Source organism: Rhinatrema bivittatum, chromosome 1, assembly GCF_901001135.1.
Source record: "Rhinatrema bivittatum chromosome 1, aRhiBiv1.1, whole genome shotgun sequence".
NCBI lineage: Eukaryota > Metazoa > Chordata > Amphibia > Gymnophiona > Rhinatrematidae > Rhinatrema > Rhinatrema bivittatum.
Window position 1 is genome coordinate 252,894,573 of NC_042615.1, and position 19,670 is coordinate 252,914,242.

A 19,670-nucleotide genomic window follows, 5' to 3' on the forward strand; every position below is an offset into this window, starting at 1 on the left:
GTGGTAAGATAAAAAAATTTGCGTTAGCTAAGTAGGGGTTAGGGTTCGGGGTGAGAGGGGAAAGGGAAGGAAGGTTAGGCAGAGGGTAGGGAAGTTCTCTCCCAGTCCCTATCTTTTGAGGGCAATTTTCAAAGCATTTTACCCTTTTACATAGGTCATCTGAAAACTACCCTCCCTCAATGCAGCTAAAAGTATTGTTCCAACGCGCAGACTTTAACCCACATTAAGAAAAGGGGTTTGCAGAGGTACACTTTGGTCAGAGGAGGAAACTAGCACACGTAGATTGTATTTTTAGTCCTATGCATGCTATTTTCTCTGCATCTTATTTTCCATTCACAACGAGCCCACACAAAATATATAGGTACAAACGTCCGCAGCTACTTTATGCCTGTGGAAATTATCAATGTCAAATTACGTATGTACCTACTTTCACCTTGAAATTTGGAGCAAATCTCGTGGGTATAAGGCAGCCGTGGACTTTCTCCCAATCTGGACATTCTGAAAATTGCCTCTTTTATATTACGTACTAAGGAGTACATTTTCATAGGGTTTTGCATGTAAAGATAGTATATGTGCGTGTAAGTAGCATAAACATGCATCTATGCTATTTTATAAATGTCAAGAGCATGCATGTATTTTCCATTTCACGCATACATTTTCCCAGTGGGAAAAGGAGCAGAATAAGAAAGCTCTGGGGCGGGGCTTTTGAAGAGCATGCGGTAGTTGCATTTTGTAAGAAAGGTACAAATATACATTACCAAACGTATTTGTACACTTTTATACCTGCTAAGTAACTCATGCCAGTGAACTCAGTGGTAGGTTCGGGTGAGCAGGTGGGGATTCATGATGTCGTGCTAGAGGGTCTATGTAAACTGGAGATGGACTAGGTGAACTGGCAGAGGTATCAGCCGACTGGTAATTTCAAAATAAGTATTTTCAAAACGGTACGCATGCATACTTTATAAAATACTTGTTTCCACATCTACATTGAGGTTATTATGCGAACGTGATTTTTTTTTATGCACCTAAAATATTTTCATTTTGTTTATAAAATAGATAAAGTATGAGTTTTCTTGCATTGGAATTATTGGTGAAATATAAGCATGTGATTTGGGGGCAAAATTACAGAGTGTTTTATAAACAGTGCAGTACTATTCTCTGTGCATCCACTTACATGTGTAAATGCTATACCTCAGGTTTGAAAGTTAGGCTCTAAGATTAAGGCAGATTGTATTGCACTTGTGCTAAGTTAGTATATATATTGTACTCCCATGCTATGTCAGTTTACATTGCATATTCAAACCATACTCAGCCGCTTCTCCACTTCTGTTCTCCAGTCCCAGAACAGCCACATTTCCTGAAGATTCTCAGCTTTGATAAAGATTCAGTAACACTGTCTTGGGGACTTCCTAGCAAACCAAATGGCATTCTCACTGGCTATCTTCTGCAGTACCAAATGAGTAAGTAAATGTAATAAAATGTCCTAAACTCATCAGGAGCTGAATGTTTGAGATAAATGGAAGAAGAGCACCGAAGCACTACACTGCTATGACATAGACTGTCTGGAGAGATGGGGAAAATATTACTATGGTAGGGTCCAGATGACCAGAGGCTGCGATGATGAGATTTTTCTATAATACTAGGCAGTTCCTTAGCTTTCACTTTACAGTTTAGAGGCAATATGAGCATGGTTTAACTCCCCAGCCTCATGCAGGGAGTTTCTTAGCAAGGGCTGACAGAGTTTTGTATGTCTTGATAATGAAGGCAATGTTTCCACGCACACAACAGTGTTTTACACATGGAAATGGGGTCTTTGAAAATTGCCTACATCATCTGGGTATACGCACATAATGCCAGTACACCTGTATTTTTACAGGGAGCAAGTGGAAGCGGCCCTGGGGGGGAGTCTGGGCTAGTTTAGCACTTATGCAAACACTTGCATTCAAACTCAAATCTGGAAAAAAGTTCCCGCACAATTAGCAGCTCTAGGCCTGTATACAGAGTTTTTTCCTGACTCAAATTTGAAAGAACTTTGTCCCTTTGAAAACTGACAAAGTCTGCAGGTAAAAAGTTCCCACAGACTTTACAAACTCTGTCAAGGTGCCCCCACTATTATTTCTTGTATTAGTAGACTTTTCCTTTTACCCGTGTTTCATGCTTCAGGCTGAAAGTTTTAGTCAGAATATTTAAAGCAGCTCAAGATGCTGTAGGTTAAACCAGAATTTCAAATATAAACAAAAAAAAAATGCATGAGGTAAATTTGCCACAAAACAAACATAAGAAAAAGGAGGAGTGATGGGAAATAAATAGTATAGAAGTATAAAAGTGTTTAATTAGTAGGAATGTGTATTCATTTAAAACAAATGGGCATTCTGAAACAAACTGGATCTAATTTGTTTCTTCTGGGGGTTCCAGAAACGAATTTAGAAGGATCCCTGAATTAAATGAATCCTATTTGTTTCATTTGTTTTTTACCCCATTTATTTGAATAGCCATTATAATCTATGGAGAAGAACATATGCAATATAATCAGTAAGGAATTGTTACAGTATAGCTATTATGCAGCCAGCCCAGTGATTCATGTGTGCCTTGTTATACCTTGGTAGGACACAGTGTCAAGGAGTGAAGCATCTTTCTAAACCAACCTATCACTGTTCTGTGGATCCAGAGACACTTATCTTGAAGACTGAACACATGACTGAGATGTTTGGTGCAATATGTGGATTCCTTCTGTAGTCTTTGTTATATCTGCCTGCTGCATGATACTCAGCTGCCATACCACCATAGGAGACTTGCTGGCACATACCTACCTGCCATGCCCCTAATTCCACTATAGGGGACTTGCTGGCAGTGGCACATGCCTACCTGCCATACCTCTAATTCCACTATAAGGGATTTACTGGCATTAGCCTACCTGCCATGCCCCTAGAACCACCATAGGGGACTTGCTGCCTGATGCCCACCTGTCCTGCCATAGCCCTAGTAGCAGCATAGTGAACTTGCAGCCTGATTGCCAGCTGCAATACCTCTAGGACCAGCATAGGTGACTTGTTGCTTGATGCCCATATGACATCCCCTAGTACCTCTACCATAGGAGACATGCTGCCTGATACCTACCTGCCATATTCCTAGAACCAACATAGGAGACTGTGATAACTTGGAACTGTCATGGTCTGGGAAACAACCAGTATGATAAAGGAGTTAAACACTGGTTGTTTCCTTATATACAATTTATTTACTGATCAAAAAAAAACAGAAACTGCTCACCTTGCAGTGCTGGTAACAAACAAAGTCAAACATAACTGGTTTATGTGTACTCTGGCTTCCTGCCTACTCCCCAGGGCCTCTCTAACCCTTCTAGGCCCTGCCTTTTTATGCCAAGCTGAAGGGATCCTACCTGGGCCCAGAATCTCTTGTGAGGCTGATCCTTAAGGAGGACTAGTCTAGATAGCTGTGGCCGGTCCCCTAAAATGGGTTGAGGGAATTTTCTGTAAACTCCCTCACAGGAAATTGCTGCCTGATGTCTAGCTGCCATGTCCCTAATTCTACAATAGGGAACTTGCTAGCACATGCCTACCTACCATACTCCTTATGCCACTATAGGGAACTTGCAAGTTGCAGCCTGATGCATACTTGTCAAGCCCCTTTACCAACACAGGGCCTGACTGTTACCACTCTACTTGGCTGCCATGCCCCTTATATCACCACAGAGGTCTTGGTGTTACTGCTCCACTTACCTGCTTATGCCTGCCTAATATGAATGAGCATGGGAGTTTTTGAGCCACTGTGTTTTTTGCTGTTTGTTTCTTTTTGTACTAGGGTATTTGCTTTTCCCCAAAAATTTAGAAACAAAAAAATTGTCCTTCCCTCCACCTATTTTATGTTTTTTGTTTTCTTCTAAACCGTCTGCAATGATCCCAGCCTTATTCTCCCACGCTGTTTGTTAATTATACTGGGTGGTTTGTCCATAAAAGCCCTCAGTCTTAAGGAAGAAATGCAGGCAGAACAGAAAATGTAGACGAGAAAAACAATTTCAATGTACTAAACACGTTAAAAGTATCGGTTAGGCACTGAGAACTCATGCAAAACTAGACAATCAGGGAATGGAACAGCCAGAATTCAAATACAGAATATGGGAAAAAGTTTCTGGCAAAAAAAAACCCTCACAGCTTACTATAACATAATCATACTCATTAGAGTAACCATTTACATGTTCTGAGTGTGTTAAAAGTGTGAGTCAGGCAGAGAGAACTCATGCAAAACCAGAAATTCAGGAAATAGAACAGCTAGAATTGAGCTATAGCATAGAGGAAACATAAAAAATACAACCTATCTACACATTTGTGAAACCATTTACATGTTCAGAATGTGATATTTTCATTTGGAAAACCAATTTTACACAAAAAATCAAAATTCCACTCAGCACCTTGGGGATCTTTGTGCCACTCAGCCTTGCTTCTGTGCCCATACCTTACATCTTGGAGTTCTCTGTGCCATTGTGCCTTGTTGTCATACCCCAGACATTACACTTTGAGTTGGGGGGCTGCTTTGCACCTCTTATGTTGCTTTGCAGTCTTGGAAGCCATTCTTTGTGCTGCTTAGCCCCTTTAACAGTGCCTGCTTTGATGGGGAAGGGAGGGTTCTGCCTCCTTTTCTGCTTCATTCCCCTTTCATGGTGCCTTAGGAAGCTGATGCCACTTTTAGTGCCAGGTTGCCATTCAAGATGCCATCAAGGGTTCATGTCACTGTAGTCTATAGATGGTGTCCTCTTTTAGAGCCTTGGGGTGTTCTTCCCACTTTTGCTGATTTTTTACTCTTCTTACAATGATTGGAGAACTCCTGCCAATGCTGGTACCCCTTTGCCTCTTTTGGGAGCCTTAGGCTATTAATGACACTTTTGGTGCCACTTTCCACACTTTCTAGATACCTTGGAGTTATTTAACCCTTCTGATGATTGCTTCCCACAAGTTCTAAGACAACTGAGTAGAAAATCTCAATTCTGGAGCCCAATATAGGCTATAATGCTTCCTCTTTGATTTTAATGACAAGTGAAAAACAAATCAAATGTAAAAACATTTTTTTAAACTAAAGAAATAAATTGGGGTTCCCACAAAATGAACTTTGAAATGAAACATTTTTTTCTCCTGCACATCCCTAGTTGAAGTTGATCAAAACTTTAAAACCTTTAATTCACAAGACTCAAGAAACAAGAAAACAAAAAACTATTGCTACATAAATATAATAAAATGGAAACATTTCCAGAGATTAAAACAGAAACCCCCAACTTGGCCATGTTTCAATGCAAATGCCTGCTTCAGGGCAATATTTAAAATGATCAAATATGAAGTTAAAGATTTCTCTCTCAATAGTCATAAAACCTCAAGAATCACATAGAAATAGTATATCTAAATATGGCTGTATGTGTTGAATCCTGTATAGTCCAAAAGGGCCTCCACATGGTGAAGGGATCACTCATGATGGAAACATTGCACATATCCTCCAAGAAAGCAGTTTTCAAAAGGGGCTTCTGCAGGTAAAAATATGGCTTTACGCACAGAAATGGTCTGTTACAAAATTGCCTACTTTATGCGCATATGACATGTTCACATATAGGTTTACCCAGAATGAGCAGAAGTGTTCCTGGGGACGGAGATAGGGAAGGGTTTGCTTTATGTGCATATCTTTTGATTTTAAAAAGCATGAGTTTGATTTTAAAACGAGCGTGTGTGCACCCCTACATGCACATATCGGCACGCGAGTGAGGATATACTAGAATGTTTTATCGTGTGCACATTTTAAAATGCACTAACTGAGTGTAAGTATGCTCATAATTTTAAGAGCTTACTTGAGCACAGATAGCACGCGTGTGTCTTCCATAGGACCACATCGGCTTTTATGTGTGTATGTCAGTGAATTTTAAAACATGCTCATGCGAGGTGCATTCCCAGTTTTCCCAATTAGTCCACCAGTTTGTAAAGTTAATAGTGAGGTCTTTCAGACCCCTCTGGTTCTGCATCCAGTTGACCCGGATCCCTCACCCTGTGCTCCTCATCAGGAGCAGCAGTAAAGTTATAGGGCCGGATTTTAAGAGGTACACACAGGCGTACATTTGTGCACGGAACCCGGCGCGCACAAATGTACGCCTGATTTTATAACATGCGCGCACAGCCGCGCGCATGTTATAAAATCCAGGGTCGGCGCGCACAAGGGGGTGCACAATTGTGCAACTTGCGTGCACCGAGCTGCGCAGCCTCCGTTCCGGATCTTCACCTGCTCCGAGGTCGGAGCCGCGGCCTTCCTGCTTCTCTCCGCGGGACAGGGACCGCCCCCGATGCTACTTCCATCTTCGCGGCGCTAGGCCACAAGCCCCGGTTCCATCCGGCGGCTGGAGCCGTCCCCAGGGCTCCCCGCAGTGGCTGGAGCCGCTGCCGATGTCAGGGCCTGCTCCTCAGGCCCTGCCTGCGTGTTTACGCGATGATGCTGTGCAGGCCACTGTCCTCGGTCCTGCACAGCCCTGCTTCTGCTTGCTTCTTAGGTGCCGGCCCTCGCCCCTCTGCCAGATTTAAAGGGCCAGACATAGGAAGTGTACTGACCCCACCTTTAAGTGGACTTCCTGCTTGAGCCCTATAAAAGGGCTGTCTTCTCAGTCTGTCGTGGCCTTGCATCTGAGCGACATCCCTCTGGAGGCTCCTGCCAGCCAGAGTCTTGTAAGGTCTTCTGTTCTTCCCTGCATCTTCGTCTGGTGCTCCTGAGCCTTCCGTTCCTGCAGAGCTGTGGTTCTCGGATGGTGTATGCCCGAGATTGGTGCAGTCTGCCGGTGGGATTGGTCCTCGTGCTCCGGATCCTCTGTTTCCGCCAGCCATAGAGGGAGCTTCGGATGACACCGACTCCGTCATTGGAGTTCCTCTTTGCCTGGACCTGCCCCGCGCTTGTCCCATTCTCCTCGTGGTCCATGACCAGCCTCCGAGGGCTGTGTAGGGCGTGAAATGGGACAGGGTGGTCCGCGACTCAGTCCCGCGGGTGGTCTGAGTAGGGCGCCCTGAGAGACAGTGCAAATGTCCTTCCTCCCAGCTGTTGTCAAGAACTAAGTGTCTTCGTCGGTGATGCCGTCGCATCAACCAAGTGTCTCCATCTGTAATGCCGTCACATCAACCAAGCGTCTTCGTCAGTGGTGCCGTCACACCAACCAAGTGTCTTCGTCAGTGGTGCTGTCGCTCCAACCAAGTGTCTTTGTCAGTGGTGCTGTCGCATCAATTAAGTGTCTTGTCTGCGATGCCGTTGCATCGATCATAGTCCTGTCTACGTGTCAAGGCCCATCTGCCCTCAACCTCAGGCCAGGCCTGCTGCTCCATGCCGATTCAAGCGGCAGGTCCGAAAGGGCTCGGAACAGTCGGAGGACCGTTCCCCTACCAACATCTCATGTTGTTGGCTCTGGGAGCTTGCAGGCCTTGCAGAGGGTCAGCCCGTTAGCCATGCGGAGCCCGCCGTCAACCCTTGGCTCGGCCCTGAAGGTCTGGGCCCGGGCTGAGGCCCAAGGGCACACTAAACACCCCTTCTCAACAGAATGCAAGGCCTTCAGAGGCCGTTCTGACTGCTACGCAACAAGTTCCTCCTTGGAGGATAGTGATATACCCCCATGGGTATATCACTATCCCCATGTAAGATTCTGAATACAAATGATAAACTGGGCTCTAAAAGGGGTTGGTACTCAGTGAAGGGAGTTTAGAGTTGTACTGATATGATTGTATCGTTTCTGATCACACAGTAATCTAGCCACACTGTTCTGGATGATCTTCAAATTCTGAAGTGATAGAGTTTTAAGTCTGATATATATATATATATATATATAATGAACTGCAGTAATCCAAGTAGCTTGTGTATGGATGTAAATTATTGATTGGATGTAAACAGAAAACCAGAACTGAACTATAGAGTGTGGTATCAAAGTAACTCCTAGCACCCGGACCTCCGATTTCACCGGGAGCCCAGTCTCTTCTGTAATTACATCAGGTGGATGACTGTCTGACCCAGCTACTAATTTAATTTTAGTTCCCCTTCATAGCCTGCCAAACGGACTTGGCTATACGAGCTCCACAAGAAGTTTTAGTGATTGTTGTACTTGCAGTCAACCAAACAGACCCAGCTGCTACTGTAGTTAAATTCTGCCATCAAAGTCTCCCATATTTATCTCACGTAACAAGGTTTACACATATCCCAGTTTACCCTTTCGACTTCATTCAGGTGCATTTCATTTCTCCGTGCCCTCCTCAGGATGCTACCTGATCAGACAACCCTGGCTTGAGGAGGGGGAGCACACAGCTGTTATCCAAGTTCAGATGACAAAAAAACCCCATAATCTCTGTCTAACATGTTCCTTAAAATCTCTCTGCCTGTGAGCTTTCAGCTTTTTCTCTGCCAAGTGCTAACTGCATGCTCTGTGTCTGCGTTCCAGTAAATGACACGGACGAGATTGGAACATTAAACGAAATCAATGTAACCAACCCTTTAAAAGTGGCGTGGAGGATTCCTGGGCTGGACCACAGCACCCGCTACAAGTTTTACCTCTATGCCTGTACCGCTTTGGGCTGTGGGAAGCCTGTCACAGAGGAAGGCCTGACGACAATGCAAGCAAGTAAGTTAATTCAGCAGCCTACAAGATGAGATTCAGTAGCCATGAAGCTTTTCTCCACCACGAAGCCACGAAGCTCCTGCCCACCAGTCCCTTCTCTTTCTGGAGTGGCATTGATTAGTTAGCTAAAACAGTTATTGGTTTATTTTTGGTAGTAACGACCTGTTCTTGGGTCATGTTTTGCTCCTTCTAGTGGAATTTAAGAGATTACCCGTTTCTTTGTTATTGATTTGAATGCCAAGATTCAATTACTGACTTCTAAGGCTTTTTTAAGGAAAAGTTCTGGGCTACTGTGTGATGGGGTGCTAGACGGAAAAAAAAAAATATTTTGTTTGTTTTTAAATTATTTTAATGTTTATTTTGTTTATTAGAAACAAAACAAACACCATAGGGGTGATATTCAGCCACTGGCCAATGTGCAAAGTTAGACAGATAAACGTATCCAGCTACCTTTGGTAGAATATTCAGCAGCATAGCCGCACCATTAACTTTACCTGTCTTAAAATTGGCCAGATAATGTTATCTGGCTAACTTTCTACCATACTACAGCATGACCAGTGCTAGTTGAATAAGTTGTCTGACTAATTCTGAATATCTGAGTTAGCCATATAACTTAACAACTGCCCCCAGAACACCCCCGTATACCCCTTGTTATTCAGCTAAAACTTGGTTTCAGATTGAGTTATCCAGCTAAATTTTAGACAGATAAATGACCATAATATTAAAAAGTCAGCATTTAGCCAGATAAATCACAAGTTATCAGGCTAAAAACCACTGACTATGGACCCCCATAATGAATAAGATAAAAAAGTTAAAGAAAAAAGAAAGGAAGAGACCTTTCAGCTCCGAAAACCCCTCGGCATAAATATTTAAAAATTAACTCCGACCCCCTCAGATCTTTCCCTATCCCCCACCCTTCCTGGATGCCATTTACCCCATCTAAGGGGTTACAGTAGTCAAAATGAAGCAGGAGCAATCCCCTGTCGTGCCTGCCCTGCCAGGTCCATGCTCAAAATGGCACCCGCCAGCCAGCACCATTCTGAAAATGGTTCCTGCAGAATCACTCCTGTGCCATTTCAGTTACTGAACCTCATGGATGGGTTTTCTAAGTAGCATCTGGGGGGCTGGGGGGGGGGGGAGTTGATTGGTTTTCAGAGCAAACAAAACATATTTTTTGTTGTTTTTCATTTCATTAGAAAATGAATACATATTGCTACTGTATGGAGCCCCAGAATGAGTTTTGCCTGGTTGGGACTTTTATCTATGGATTCTACTTGTTTACCTGTTCCAAGGATTATGCTTTTCATTGTGGGGTAGATCTTCTTCTTCTTGTATTCCTGTAGCATTGGAATAAATGACCACCTCAGAGTGTGCAATTGGCATAACTACACTTAAATTAAAGCAACTTTTACTGAGCCAGGCATTGAACAGATAGATTTATCTAGCTTTATTGTGTTCTGTATTTCAGTGTTAAGGCTTGGGTACTTAAACTTGTACAAAATATATTTTTGCATGCGCTTCCTAATATATTTAATGTACAGGCTAAAACACCCCTTAACATGTGATGCAAGTGGTAAAAAAAAGAGCGATAGCATGCGAACTAACCCATTAAACTACAGCATGCACATGAGGCCATGACGAAAATAACATGTACATGCTAAACAGAGCATGGGCAGTCCTTTTTTACCTCCGAGTTCATCCCCCTTGCTACGTGCCTTTATAAAAGCCTTGATATATTAATATGAAAACATCATATATTGAAAGCTGATAATACTTTGGTATTCTTTTGAGAAAACTTGGAAAACCTCATAACATGTTCGTTGTTTCACTTTAAAACAGCCGTTACACCATTTTTTGCCACGTTAATTCTTTAACGCTTATTTTTTCTTTTTGTTCTTTATTGAGTAGGCTCAGTTTTAAGTCTTAATTACAGCCAGTTTGTTGACAAAAGGCTATAAAATTTTAATCATTGGTTTCCAAGCTTACTCCTTATAACGTAAGCATTTTGGGCCAGATTTTAAAAGGGATACGCGCATAAGGTACGCACGTAACCCTTTTAAATCCCCTCTGCGTGCGCCGAGCCTATTTTGCATAGGCTCAGTGGCGCGCACAAGCCCCGGGAAGCGCGTAAGTCCCGGGGCTTGCAAAAAGGGACAGGCGGGGGTGTGGCCAGGGGGCGCGGTTTTCGATCAGGGGTGTGTGGGTGGTCCAGGGGTGTGGCCGAGTGCCCCGACACAGCGGCCTGTGTCGGGGCCTGCCGCGCCAGCGCGCGTAAGTTACTACTGCCCGGAGGCGGGGTGGGTTAGGTAGGGGAAGGGAGGGGAAGGTGCGGGGGGGTGAATGGAAAGTTCCCTCCGAGGCCACTCCGATTTCGGGAACGGGCAGCACGCGCAGGGCTCGGCACGCACAAGGTGCACAAATGTGCACCCCCTTGCGCGTGCCGACCCCGGATTTTATAAGATACGCACGGCTACGCGTGTATCTTATAAAATCCCGCGTAGATTTGTAAAATCTACCCCATTATTTTTTCAAGTTTTAAGCATTGTAAAGACACTAGCACTTATCATTAAAGAAGAAAGCATCACTTCTGAATCGCCCAACCAGACACAGCTCGTGTTTCGTACACTTTTTCAGGGGTGGCTTTTAAATTGTGCTCTGCGAAACAGAAATAAACATGCTACATTATATCTGCAAATTCTTAGAGATGTAATGTTTCAAGCTGCTAAATTACATACGTTTCAATTGTCAGGACTCCATTCTCATCTGCTACTGAACTTCAGCTTTGCCGGAGCTGAGATCCGCCATTTTCCTAGCTTATTTTAAACTGACTGACAGATGTAGAAACAGCCAATGGGTGAGAAGCAAGTTGACAGCTACCAATGAGAATTCGCAATAACGTTGACCATGCAATGCTTTCATTTAAACCATTAGGTGCTTGTGAAGAAAGGGTGAAAATCCACCATTGTTCACAGTAATTCAGATGACGGTGAATCTCACCACCACAAGAATGTGGCACAACATGTTCTAATACCGTCCATTTAAGTTGGGAGAAAATGTGTTGAGCTTGAATACAGTGATTGACAATGGGTGCTTCTATGTTAGCTGTCTTAATCCGGTTCCTATGCTCGCGTAAACGAATTTTAATTTGTCGACTGGTTCTGCCCAAGTACAGCAATGGGCAAGGGCACTGAATTAAATAAACTACAAAAGAGGATTTGCAGTTAGTATCCTGGGACAAGCTGGGCAGAGCAGGACACTTTCTGGAACTTTAATAGCCCTTTAGCTATTAAATGATCCCTCAGCACTTATGTGCCAATATTAAACAGATTATTAAAGAACAGCTATACAATAAGAGAAATGCAGGCACTGTTAGAAGGAATAGTGAAAGAAAACACAGCAGATTTGTTTTTGGTTTTTGGGGGGGTTTTCTCCAGAGAAAGCACCACAGAAATTATGAGTCAGAGCTCTAGAAAGAAGGGATATTGAGAGACTGTTTCTTTTTACACAGAGCTCAGAGACTATAAATCAGAGCACCAGTAGAGGAATAATAAAAAAAACACAGAGTTCTATTATGCACAGAAATTCTACTATATATTAATTTCAATTTAACACAGCCTTATCTGCACTGGAAACAGAGGAATCCTCTCTTGGGCTGGCACTAAGCAGTCTGTATTGCTCCAGCCAGTTCACTAGTTAGCTTCCCCCAAACCTCTAATTTTGCCACACCCAATCTGGTTATAACTGGACACCTTTAGGAACCTTCTAGTCCTTAGCTATTAAATGATCCCTCAGCACTTATGTGCCAATATTAAACAGATTATTAAAGAACAGCTATACAATAAGAGAACTGCAGGTATACTGAATCTTAAAAACAAACAATTAGCAAGGAACCACAACAACTAATATACAATACCAGACCAAGAGAAAGGTATAAACAGAGCATTTCTACTACACAGAGAACCCAGATATAATGGAGCACAGAGCACTGTTAGAAGGAATAGTGAAAGAAAAATGCTGATAATGCAGGCATCCAGGACATCGCTCGTTCGCATCCACCCCCGTTCACACCTTGAATAAATGCAACTGACAACAAACTTTGGGTTAACTGGGCCGCAGCTTTAATAACTTGGAGGTCCGAGCCATTGAATTAACATAACATTTAAACAACATCTCCGACCATCGTCCGCCACTCCTCTAGCAGGACGATCCCCCGCCAGCCATACGGCTCGTTCCTCGACCCTTCCCGGGTTCCGGCCCCCGCCATCTGCCAGCAAGGAGCCAACCCGGCGGCCCCCGCCGCTGACGAGCAAGGGGCCAGGCCAGGGGACTCCCGCCACTGACGAGCAAGGAGCCAGACCAGGGGACTCCCGCCACTGACGAGCAAGGAATCCACATCCGACAACTATCCCAGTTGTCCACCGTTCATTAATTACCACATAATTCCATCTTACTCATTATGCTATACAAGCTGTACCGGCTCGGGCCATCCGCCAACTGCGACAAACAAGGAAACAACAAGTACAAACCAAACAAATTAGAAAAGGGTGGGTGGGAGGGAAAAACAGTCGACCGGCTCTCAGGGCAGTCGCGGCGAAGTGAAACCAACGCCGCCCTGCCCCGAGACTCCGCCCCCTCAAGATCCCCCTCTGGGCTTCCCACCAATTACGGCCTGCCAACACCGCAGCCGTGCCTTGCCTACCCCTCCTCCTTACTCCACGCCCTCTGCTACTTCCCCTGACCCCTGCCTGACCTAACTGCCTCCCTTATGTGCTCCCCCCCCCCCCCGCTTTACCCTGCTCCCGACGCGCGCCTGAGCCTACATTATCCTGGCCAGCTGTGCACGGGGCCCAGCTGACCTTCCATAATGCAGGCATCCAGGACATCGCTCGTTCGCATCCACCCCCGTTCACACCTTGAATAAATGCAACTGACAACAAACTTTGGGTTAACTGGGCCGCAGCTTTAATAACTTGGAGGTCCGAGCCATTGAATTAACATAACATTTAAACAACATCTCCGACCATCGTCCGCCACTCCTCTAGCAGGACGATCCCCCGCCAGCCATACGGCTCGTTCCTCGACCCTTCCCGGGTTCCGGCCCCCGCCATCTGCCAGCAAGGAGCCAACCCGGCGGCCCCCACCGCTGACGAGCAAGGGGCCAGGCCAGGGGACTCCCGCCACTGACGAGCAAGGAGCCAGACCAGGGGACTCCCGCCACTGACGAGCAAGGAATCCACATCCGACAACTATCCCAGTTGTCCACCGTTCATTAATTACCACATAATTCCATCTTACTCATTATGCTATACAAGCTGTACCGGCTCGGGCCATCCGCCACAGACATGGGCATACATGTCCCGTGCCCCCCAAAGATGCGGCCCAACTACAAGGGAAATACCGTCTCCAAGGCCTCCTGAATTGAATTAAGGAATAAGTCCATTCCGATAAAGGACAGATGTACTCCATCCTTGCCAAAAAGTCCCGTGGCCGTCCCCCAAGACCAATCATACTTAATATGCCGCCCGCCCCGGAAAACCAGCCACGAGCCAATTTGCTGGTTCGCCTTGGATCTGCTCCTGCGCCAAATTACCTTATCCAATTCAGCCGGCCTGGCGATAATATCCGACCAAAGCAAAACAGTGGACGGCAACAGCAGAGATACCAACATCAGATCCTGACGGACCATACTGATGAACTGCCGTCCCGTCATTTTGCCCCAGTCATTCCCTCCCAAATGAATTACCAACGCCCTAGGGGCACCGAGCCGCTCCAAACCCTCCCGCACGCAAGGAAGCAGCTCGGCCCACACCATACCCCGACGCCCCAACCAGTGCAAAGCAACCCCCCGCGTCTGTAAGTCCAGATGCGGCCCGTATGGCCGTCCGCAGGCATGCCTGTGCGCCCAATAGGTGAAAGAGTGCCCAAGGATCCACCCAGCATGTCCTGCAGACTCCGCACCTGGAAGGAAAAACAGAGTTAGACCCGTTCAAAACTGCCCCTGACCCGGACGCACATAACTGCGGAACGAGTCCGAACGCCACCGCCCAATCCTACGAATCACCTCCCCGGACAAGCCAGCGGAGTCCGCGGCAGTCGCTGCCCCAATCCGAAACGAATGGGTCCCAAAACGACCAACATCCAAGCCCAATGACGACAACGCCGAACGCAGAACCACCTCAAACTGATACTTAGTCAGCGGGCGCAGGTTCTCATGAATCAAAAACTGCGCCGGCCCCGACGCCCGCCCCCGGCAATAATGCACCGCGTTGTTCACCGGGCACGATGGCAATCCCGGCACAGCACACAACACCACAGACAACCCCTTACCCTGCTGATCCGTCTTGGACCGCGGGATACAAATGGACACCGAACGATTAGTAACCGTCACATGCCTGGCCAATAAACCCGGAAAATCCGCACTGGTTGCGGACCGAGCCACCAACTCGCTAATCCGAAAAGCCCCGAAAAGGCAAAAACAAACGCCACTCGGAAAAGACCCGTTTCGTAACAAGAAAAACATATACTCGGCAACGCAGCCAGCAATCGCAACAAAATATCATGCGTGATCGGGAGACGTTTGTCTACTCTCCTGCCCACCGCCTTAGCCCAACCGGCCAACACACGCCGAACCACAAACCTTCCCGAAGGAAAACCCCAGCCATGCGCCCTCATAAAGAAGGAAAAACCAGACAACTGCCGAGCCACTGCCGCTCTAGAGAAGCCGGCCGCCTTACTGTGCTCCAGGAAGCGAAGAAGGGCAACATCCGAAACAGGGCCCCCACCCCATCCAGCCGCAGACAACACAACCGAAACCTTCCGAGCACCTCCCACGTAACTTGCCCACGTTGAAGGGGCTAGTGAAGCCCGCAGCATTCTCCAGGCTTCGGGGAACCCAAGCTCCAGAGGAAAGACGGTACCACTGCTCCGGAAGGATCCGCATCCGGGGCCAACTCTCGAAATCGCTCCCACTGGAAACGAGAAAGAGAGTCAGCCACACCGTTAGCAACCCCCGGCACATGACGGGCCCAAACTGTCACATTGCACGACATACAACGCAGCACCAACTCCCTCAACAAGTCAGACACCCGGAGGCACCTAGCAGCCCGCCGATTGATAACCTCCACCACTCCCATGTTATCACACCAAAACACAACCCTCTTGTCTCTCAAACTATCCCCCCAAATGTGCAAGGCAACCACAATCGGGAAAAGCTCAAGGAACGTAATATTCCTTGTAGTACCAGACACCACCCAATCCTCCGGCCACGCCGCCGCGCACCACGCCCCATGAAAGTAGGCACCAAAACCGAAAGAGCCCGCCGCGTCCGTAAACAACTCCAGGTCGTGGTTGGACAGCGGATCCTCCTGCCAGAACGCAATCCCGTTAAACCCAACCAAAAACCGATCCCACACCAGCAAATCTTCCTTCATCGAGCTGGTCACACGAACCCTGTAATGCTTCTTCCCCACCCCCGCCGTGGCCCTAGTCAACCGTCTCAGAAAAACCCGACCCATCGGAATCACCCGACACGCAAAATTGAGACTCCCCACCAGCGATTGCAGCTCGACAAGCATTAACTTGGGCCGACGCAACGCGGAGCTCACCAGACCCCGCAAACGCTCAACCTTCTCCAGGGGCAAACGCGACTCCATCGCGACCGAGTCCACCTCAATCCCCAAAAACACCAAAGTAGTGCAAGGCCCTTCCGTCTTGTCCCCCGCAAGAGGAATCCCAAATTCCAGAGCGACCGCCTGGAAACAGTGCAACAACTCCGCACATGCGTCCGTGTCCGCAGCACCCACCAGCAGAAAATCATCTAAATAATGAACGATGTTTGAAGACCCCCGAGCGGCACTCCACCACCCAATGCAAAAGGAGCTAAACGCCTCAAAATAAGCGCACGCTATGGAGCAACCCATTGGCATGCACATATCAAAATAAAAGCCCCGCTGGAAACGAAAACCCAACAAACGAAAATTCTCAGGATCTACGGGCAACAATCGGAAAGCCGCCTCGATGTCAACCTTTGCCAGCAGCGCACCCTGGCCACAACGGAAAATCACCCGGACGGCCGAATCGAATGAAGCATAACGCACCCCGCACAATTCCTTGGGAATAGCGTCGTTCACAGAGCCCCCTTCAGGAAAGGACAAGTTATGAATCAAACGATACTTACCCGGCTCCCGTTTAGGCACCACCGCCAATGGTGAAAGCACCAAGTCCGGAAACGGGGGCTCCGCAAAAGGACCCGCGATACGACCCAAATCAATCTCCGCCTGCAATTTAGCCCGCACTACGTGAGACAAACGGGTCACCGAAGGACAACGCAACCCCCCACCCACTGGTCCCCCCCACGAACACGGGATCCGAAACCCCCGTGTAAAACCCCGCAACAACACTTCCGCCATCCCTGCCATCGGGTACCCCTGCAACCACGGACGCATCGCTTCTATGCGGACAGGAGTGGCCGCCCTACCGAAACGGTTACTTACCTGCCCCTTTCGGCCCAGGAGCGGGCCCCGAGCCATCTCCCGGCTTCCTAACACATTTGAACGCGGGGTGCCCCCCACCACAAGACGCGCACGCGTGCCGGAATTTGCAGTCCGTAAACATGCATTGGGATCTGTTGAACTGCCAACAGACGTCACTGCCCCCCGCACCAGCCTTCCCCGCACTAGCCGCGGGGAACCCCAGACGAAATGGCCGAAAAGAAGCTACCCCCTGCGACGCACCCACCCCCAAACCCCCCCCGGGGACTTTGGAGGCCATTTGCGTCAACCACAAGCCGACATCCTGCGTACCCCAGGACATAAACCGGTTTTCTTCCATCCGGTCCCGGAAGCGCTCGTCATAGTTTAGCCACGACCAGCCTTCATAGGTCTTACTAGCAGCCAAAATCGCATCCCCGTATGCCAACAGAGGCCCATACTGCGATGGGTCATAGTGACCAATCACGCTCGCCAGCCTCAAAAACGAACGCATCCAGTTATGGATATTCCGCGCAATCGGCACCCGCGACCCGGGAAAGCGCCCACTTTTGTCCCGTTTCTTCTTGTCCTTCCTCCTCCCCCGACGCCCCTCCAGCAGCTTAAAAATATCAACGAACCTACGGCGCCGTATCTTCTTCCGGACCGCCCGGGGCACCTCTTCCCATAATTCCGTAAGCGCGACCAAGGCCGGGGTACCCCGCACCGCCCCCCCGGACCTAGAAGCCGCCTTCACCGACCCCGCAGAGTCAGACGAGGAGGTCGAGGACGACGAAGAAGAAGACGAAGACCCCGACGAACTATCCCGTGCGCGCCGCCGTTTTGACTTGGACTTCTTCGCACGAACCTTCCTCGCCCGACCCCCCCCATCCTTCGGGTCAACCTCGCCATCCATGGGCTGCCGAACCCCCCCCACCGACGTCCGCTTCAACCCCATCCCCCCCGGGGTGTCCCCCCTCAGATCCCTCGCGAACACCTGCGGTGGGAAAGAAGACCAACTCACCCGGCGTCCTCCGATCCACTGCAAGCAAGCCTGGCGCTGCAGCCAAAGGCCTAGGCGCCCGTCCCTCCTCACCGGGTGGCGCATTCCGCCAAGCCTCCTGCCTCGACGACCCAGGCTCTTCCCACTCCGCACCCGTCAAGTCCTGCTGAGGAACACAAACAGGGACAGGAGAGACCAGCCCAAGCTCCCCGACCACACCCGCCGCCCGTCCAGGACCAAGAACAGGAGCCGCGGCTCCCGCCCCCGACTCCCCGCACCCCGAACCAGGCCCAGACCGAGGAACAAAGTCCCCAGACCGACCCCTACCCCCACTGGAGCCTCGAGGGGAAAGGGAACCCGCTGTGCCGGGCGGGAAAACAAGGGAATCCCGCATCCCCAACTCCCCGCCATTCACGCTCCACGCTGCACCCCCCCGGCCTGCAACAGGCCCCTCCCGGGCCATCGGACCCCGCTCCTCCAGCCATGCAACAGATGGCTGGCCCGACGCCCCCCCCCAGGCCATCAAGTCCTCCCGCCCCTCCTGCCAACCCAGCTCCCCGAAGCCCCCCCTCGCATCTGCCCAAAGCCACCCCGCCTGCCACCCCTCAGGGACATCCCCGCCAAGGGAAACGGCACGCGAAGGCGGCCCAGAAGCTGCACGCCGACCTACCCCGCTCCGCCTCAGTGCCCTTACCGGCCCCGCCAAGCCGCTACCCCCCGGCTACACCCCCCGCAGCACCACCAGCCGTCCCCATGCCCTGCCCAGGACCTTCACACCCCACACCGCCAGCTACGCTCCACGCCAGCTCGGGAAACCGCGCCCCCCGTCCTCTCCCCCTGCCCGGCGCCCGCGATCGCGACCTGGAAGCCCGCGAAGCCCGCACACTACCGGCGCCACGCCCTGCCCTCCCACGACCAGGACCGCCGTCCCGCCGCGGACTCAGCCGCACCCCGTCGCCGACACCCCCACCCTCCACCGCCATCAGCCCCCCAACTCCGGCCACCCCGAGCGGCACAGGACTCACCCAATCCGCCGCAAAGGGGACGGACACGAGCTCCCGTCGCGGCAAGTCACCGCCCTCCTCCAGCTCCCCGGGCACAGAGGCAGCTTCCTCCGACTCCATCAGACCCGGCGCGAATGCCTTCAACACGAAGGCCCGGAGAGCCGTCCAAAGTCAGCAGAGCCCACCGCTCCAATCCTTCCAGCTGCCCACAAAATTATCACTTGCCTTGTTTTATTTTTATTTTATTTATTTTATTTTTTTTTTTTTTAAAGCGCAGCCAGAAAAGAAAAACAGTCGACCGGCTCTCAGGGCAGTCGCGGCGAAGTGAAACCAACGCCGCCCTGCCCCGAGACTCCGCCCCCTCAAGATCCCCCTCTGGGCTTCCCACCAATTACGGCCTGCCAACACCGCAGCCGTGCCTTGCCTACCCCTCCTCCTTACTCCACGCCCTCTGCTACTTCCCCTGACCCCTGCCTGACCTAACTGCCTCCCTTATGTGCTCCCCCCCCCCCCCCCCCCCCCCCCCCCGCTTTACCCTGCTCCCGACGCGCGCCTGAGCCTACATTATC

The 19,670-nt window shown here is 49.2% G+C and overlaps 1 protein-coding gene across 4 annotated transcripts in view; it reads left to right on the plus strand.

The window, feature by feature from the left end:
* CHL1 (cell adhesion molecule L1 like) overlaps window positions 1-19,670 on the plus strand; it is a 244,933-nt gene that overhangs the window by 192,100 nt on the left and 33,163 nt on the right. For all 4 annotated transcript variants that reach the window (XM_029593458.1, XM_029593467.1, XM_029593449.1 and 1 more), the window contains 2 exons: window positions 1,338-1,460; window positions 8,453-8,632. In XM_029593458.1, coding sequence (XP_029449318.1) covers window positions 1,338-1,460; window positions 8,453-8,632 — 303 coding nt within the window. The remainder of the gene's footprint in view (window positions 1-1,337; window positions 1,461-8,452; window positions 8,633-19,670) is intronic.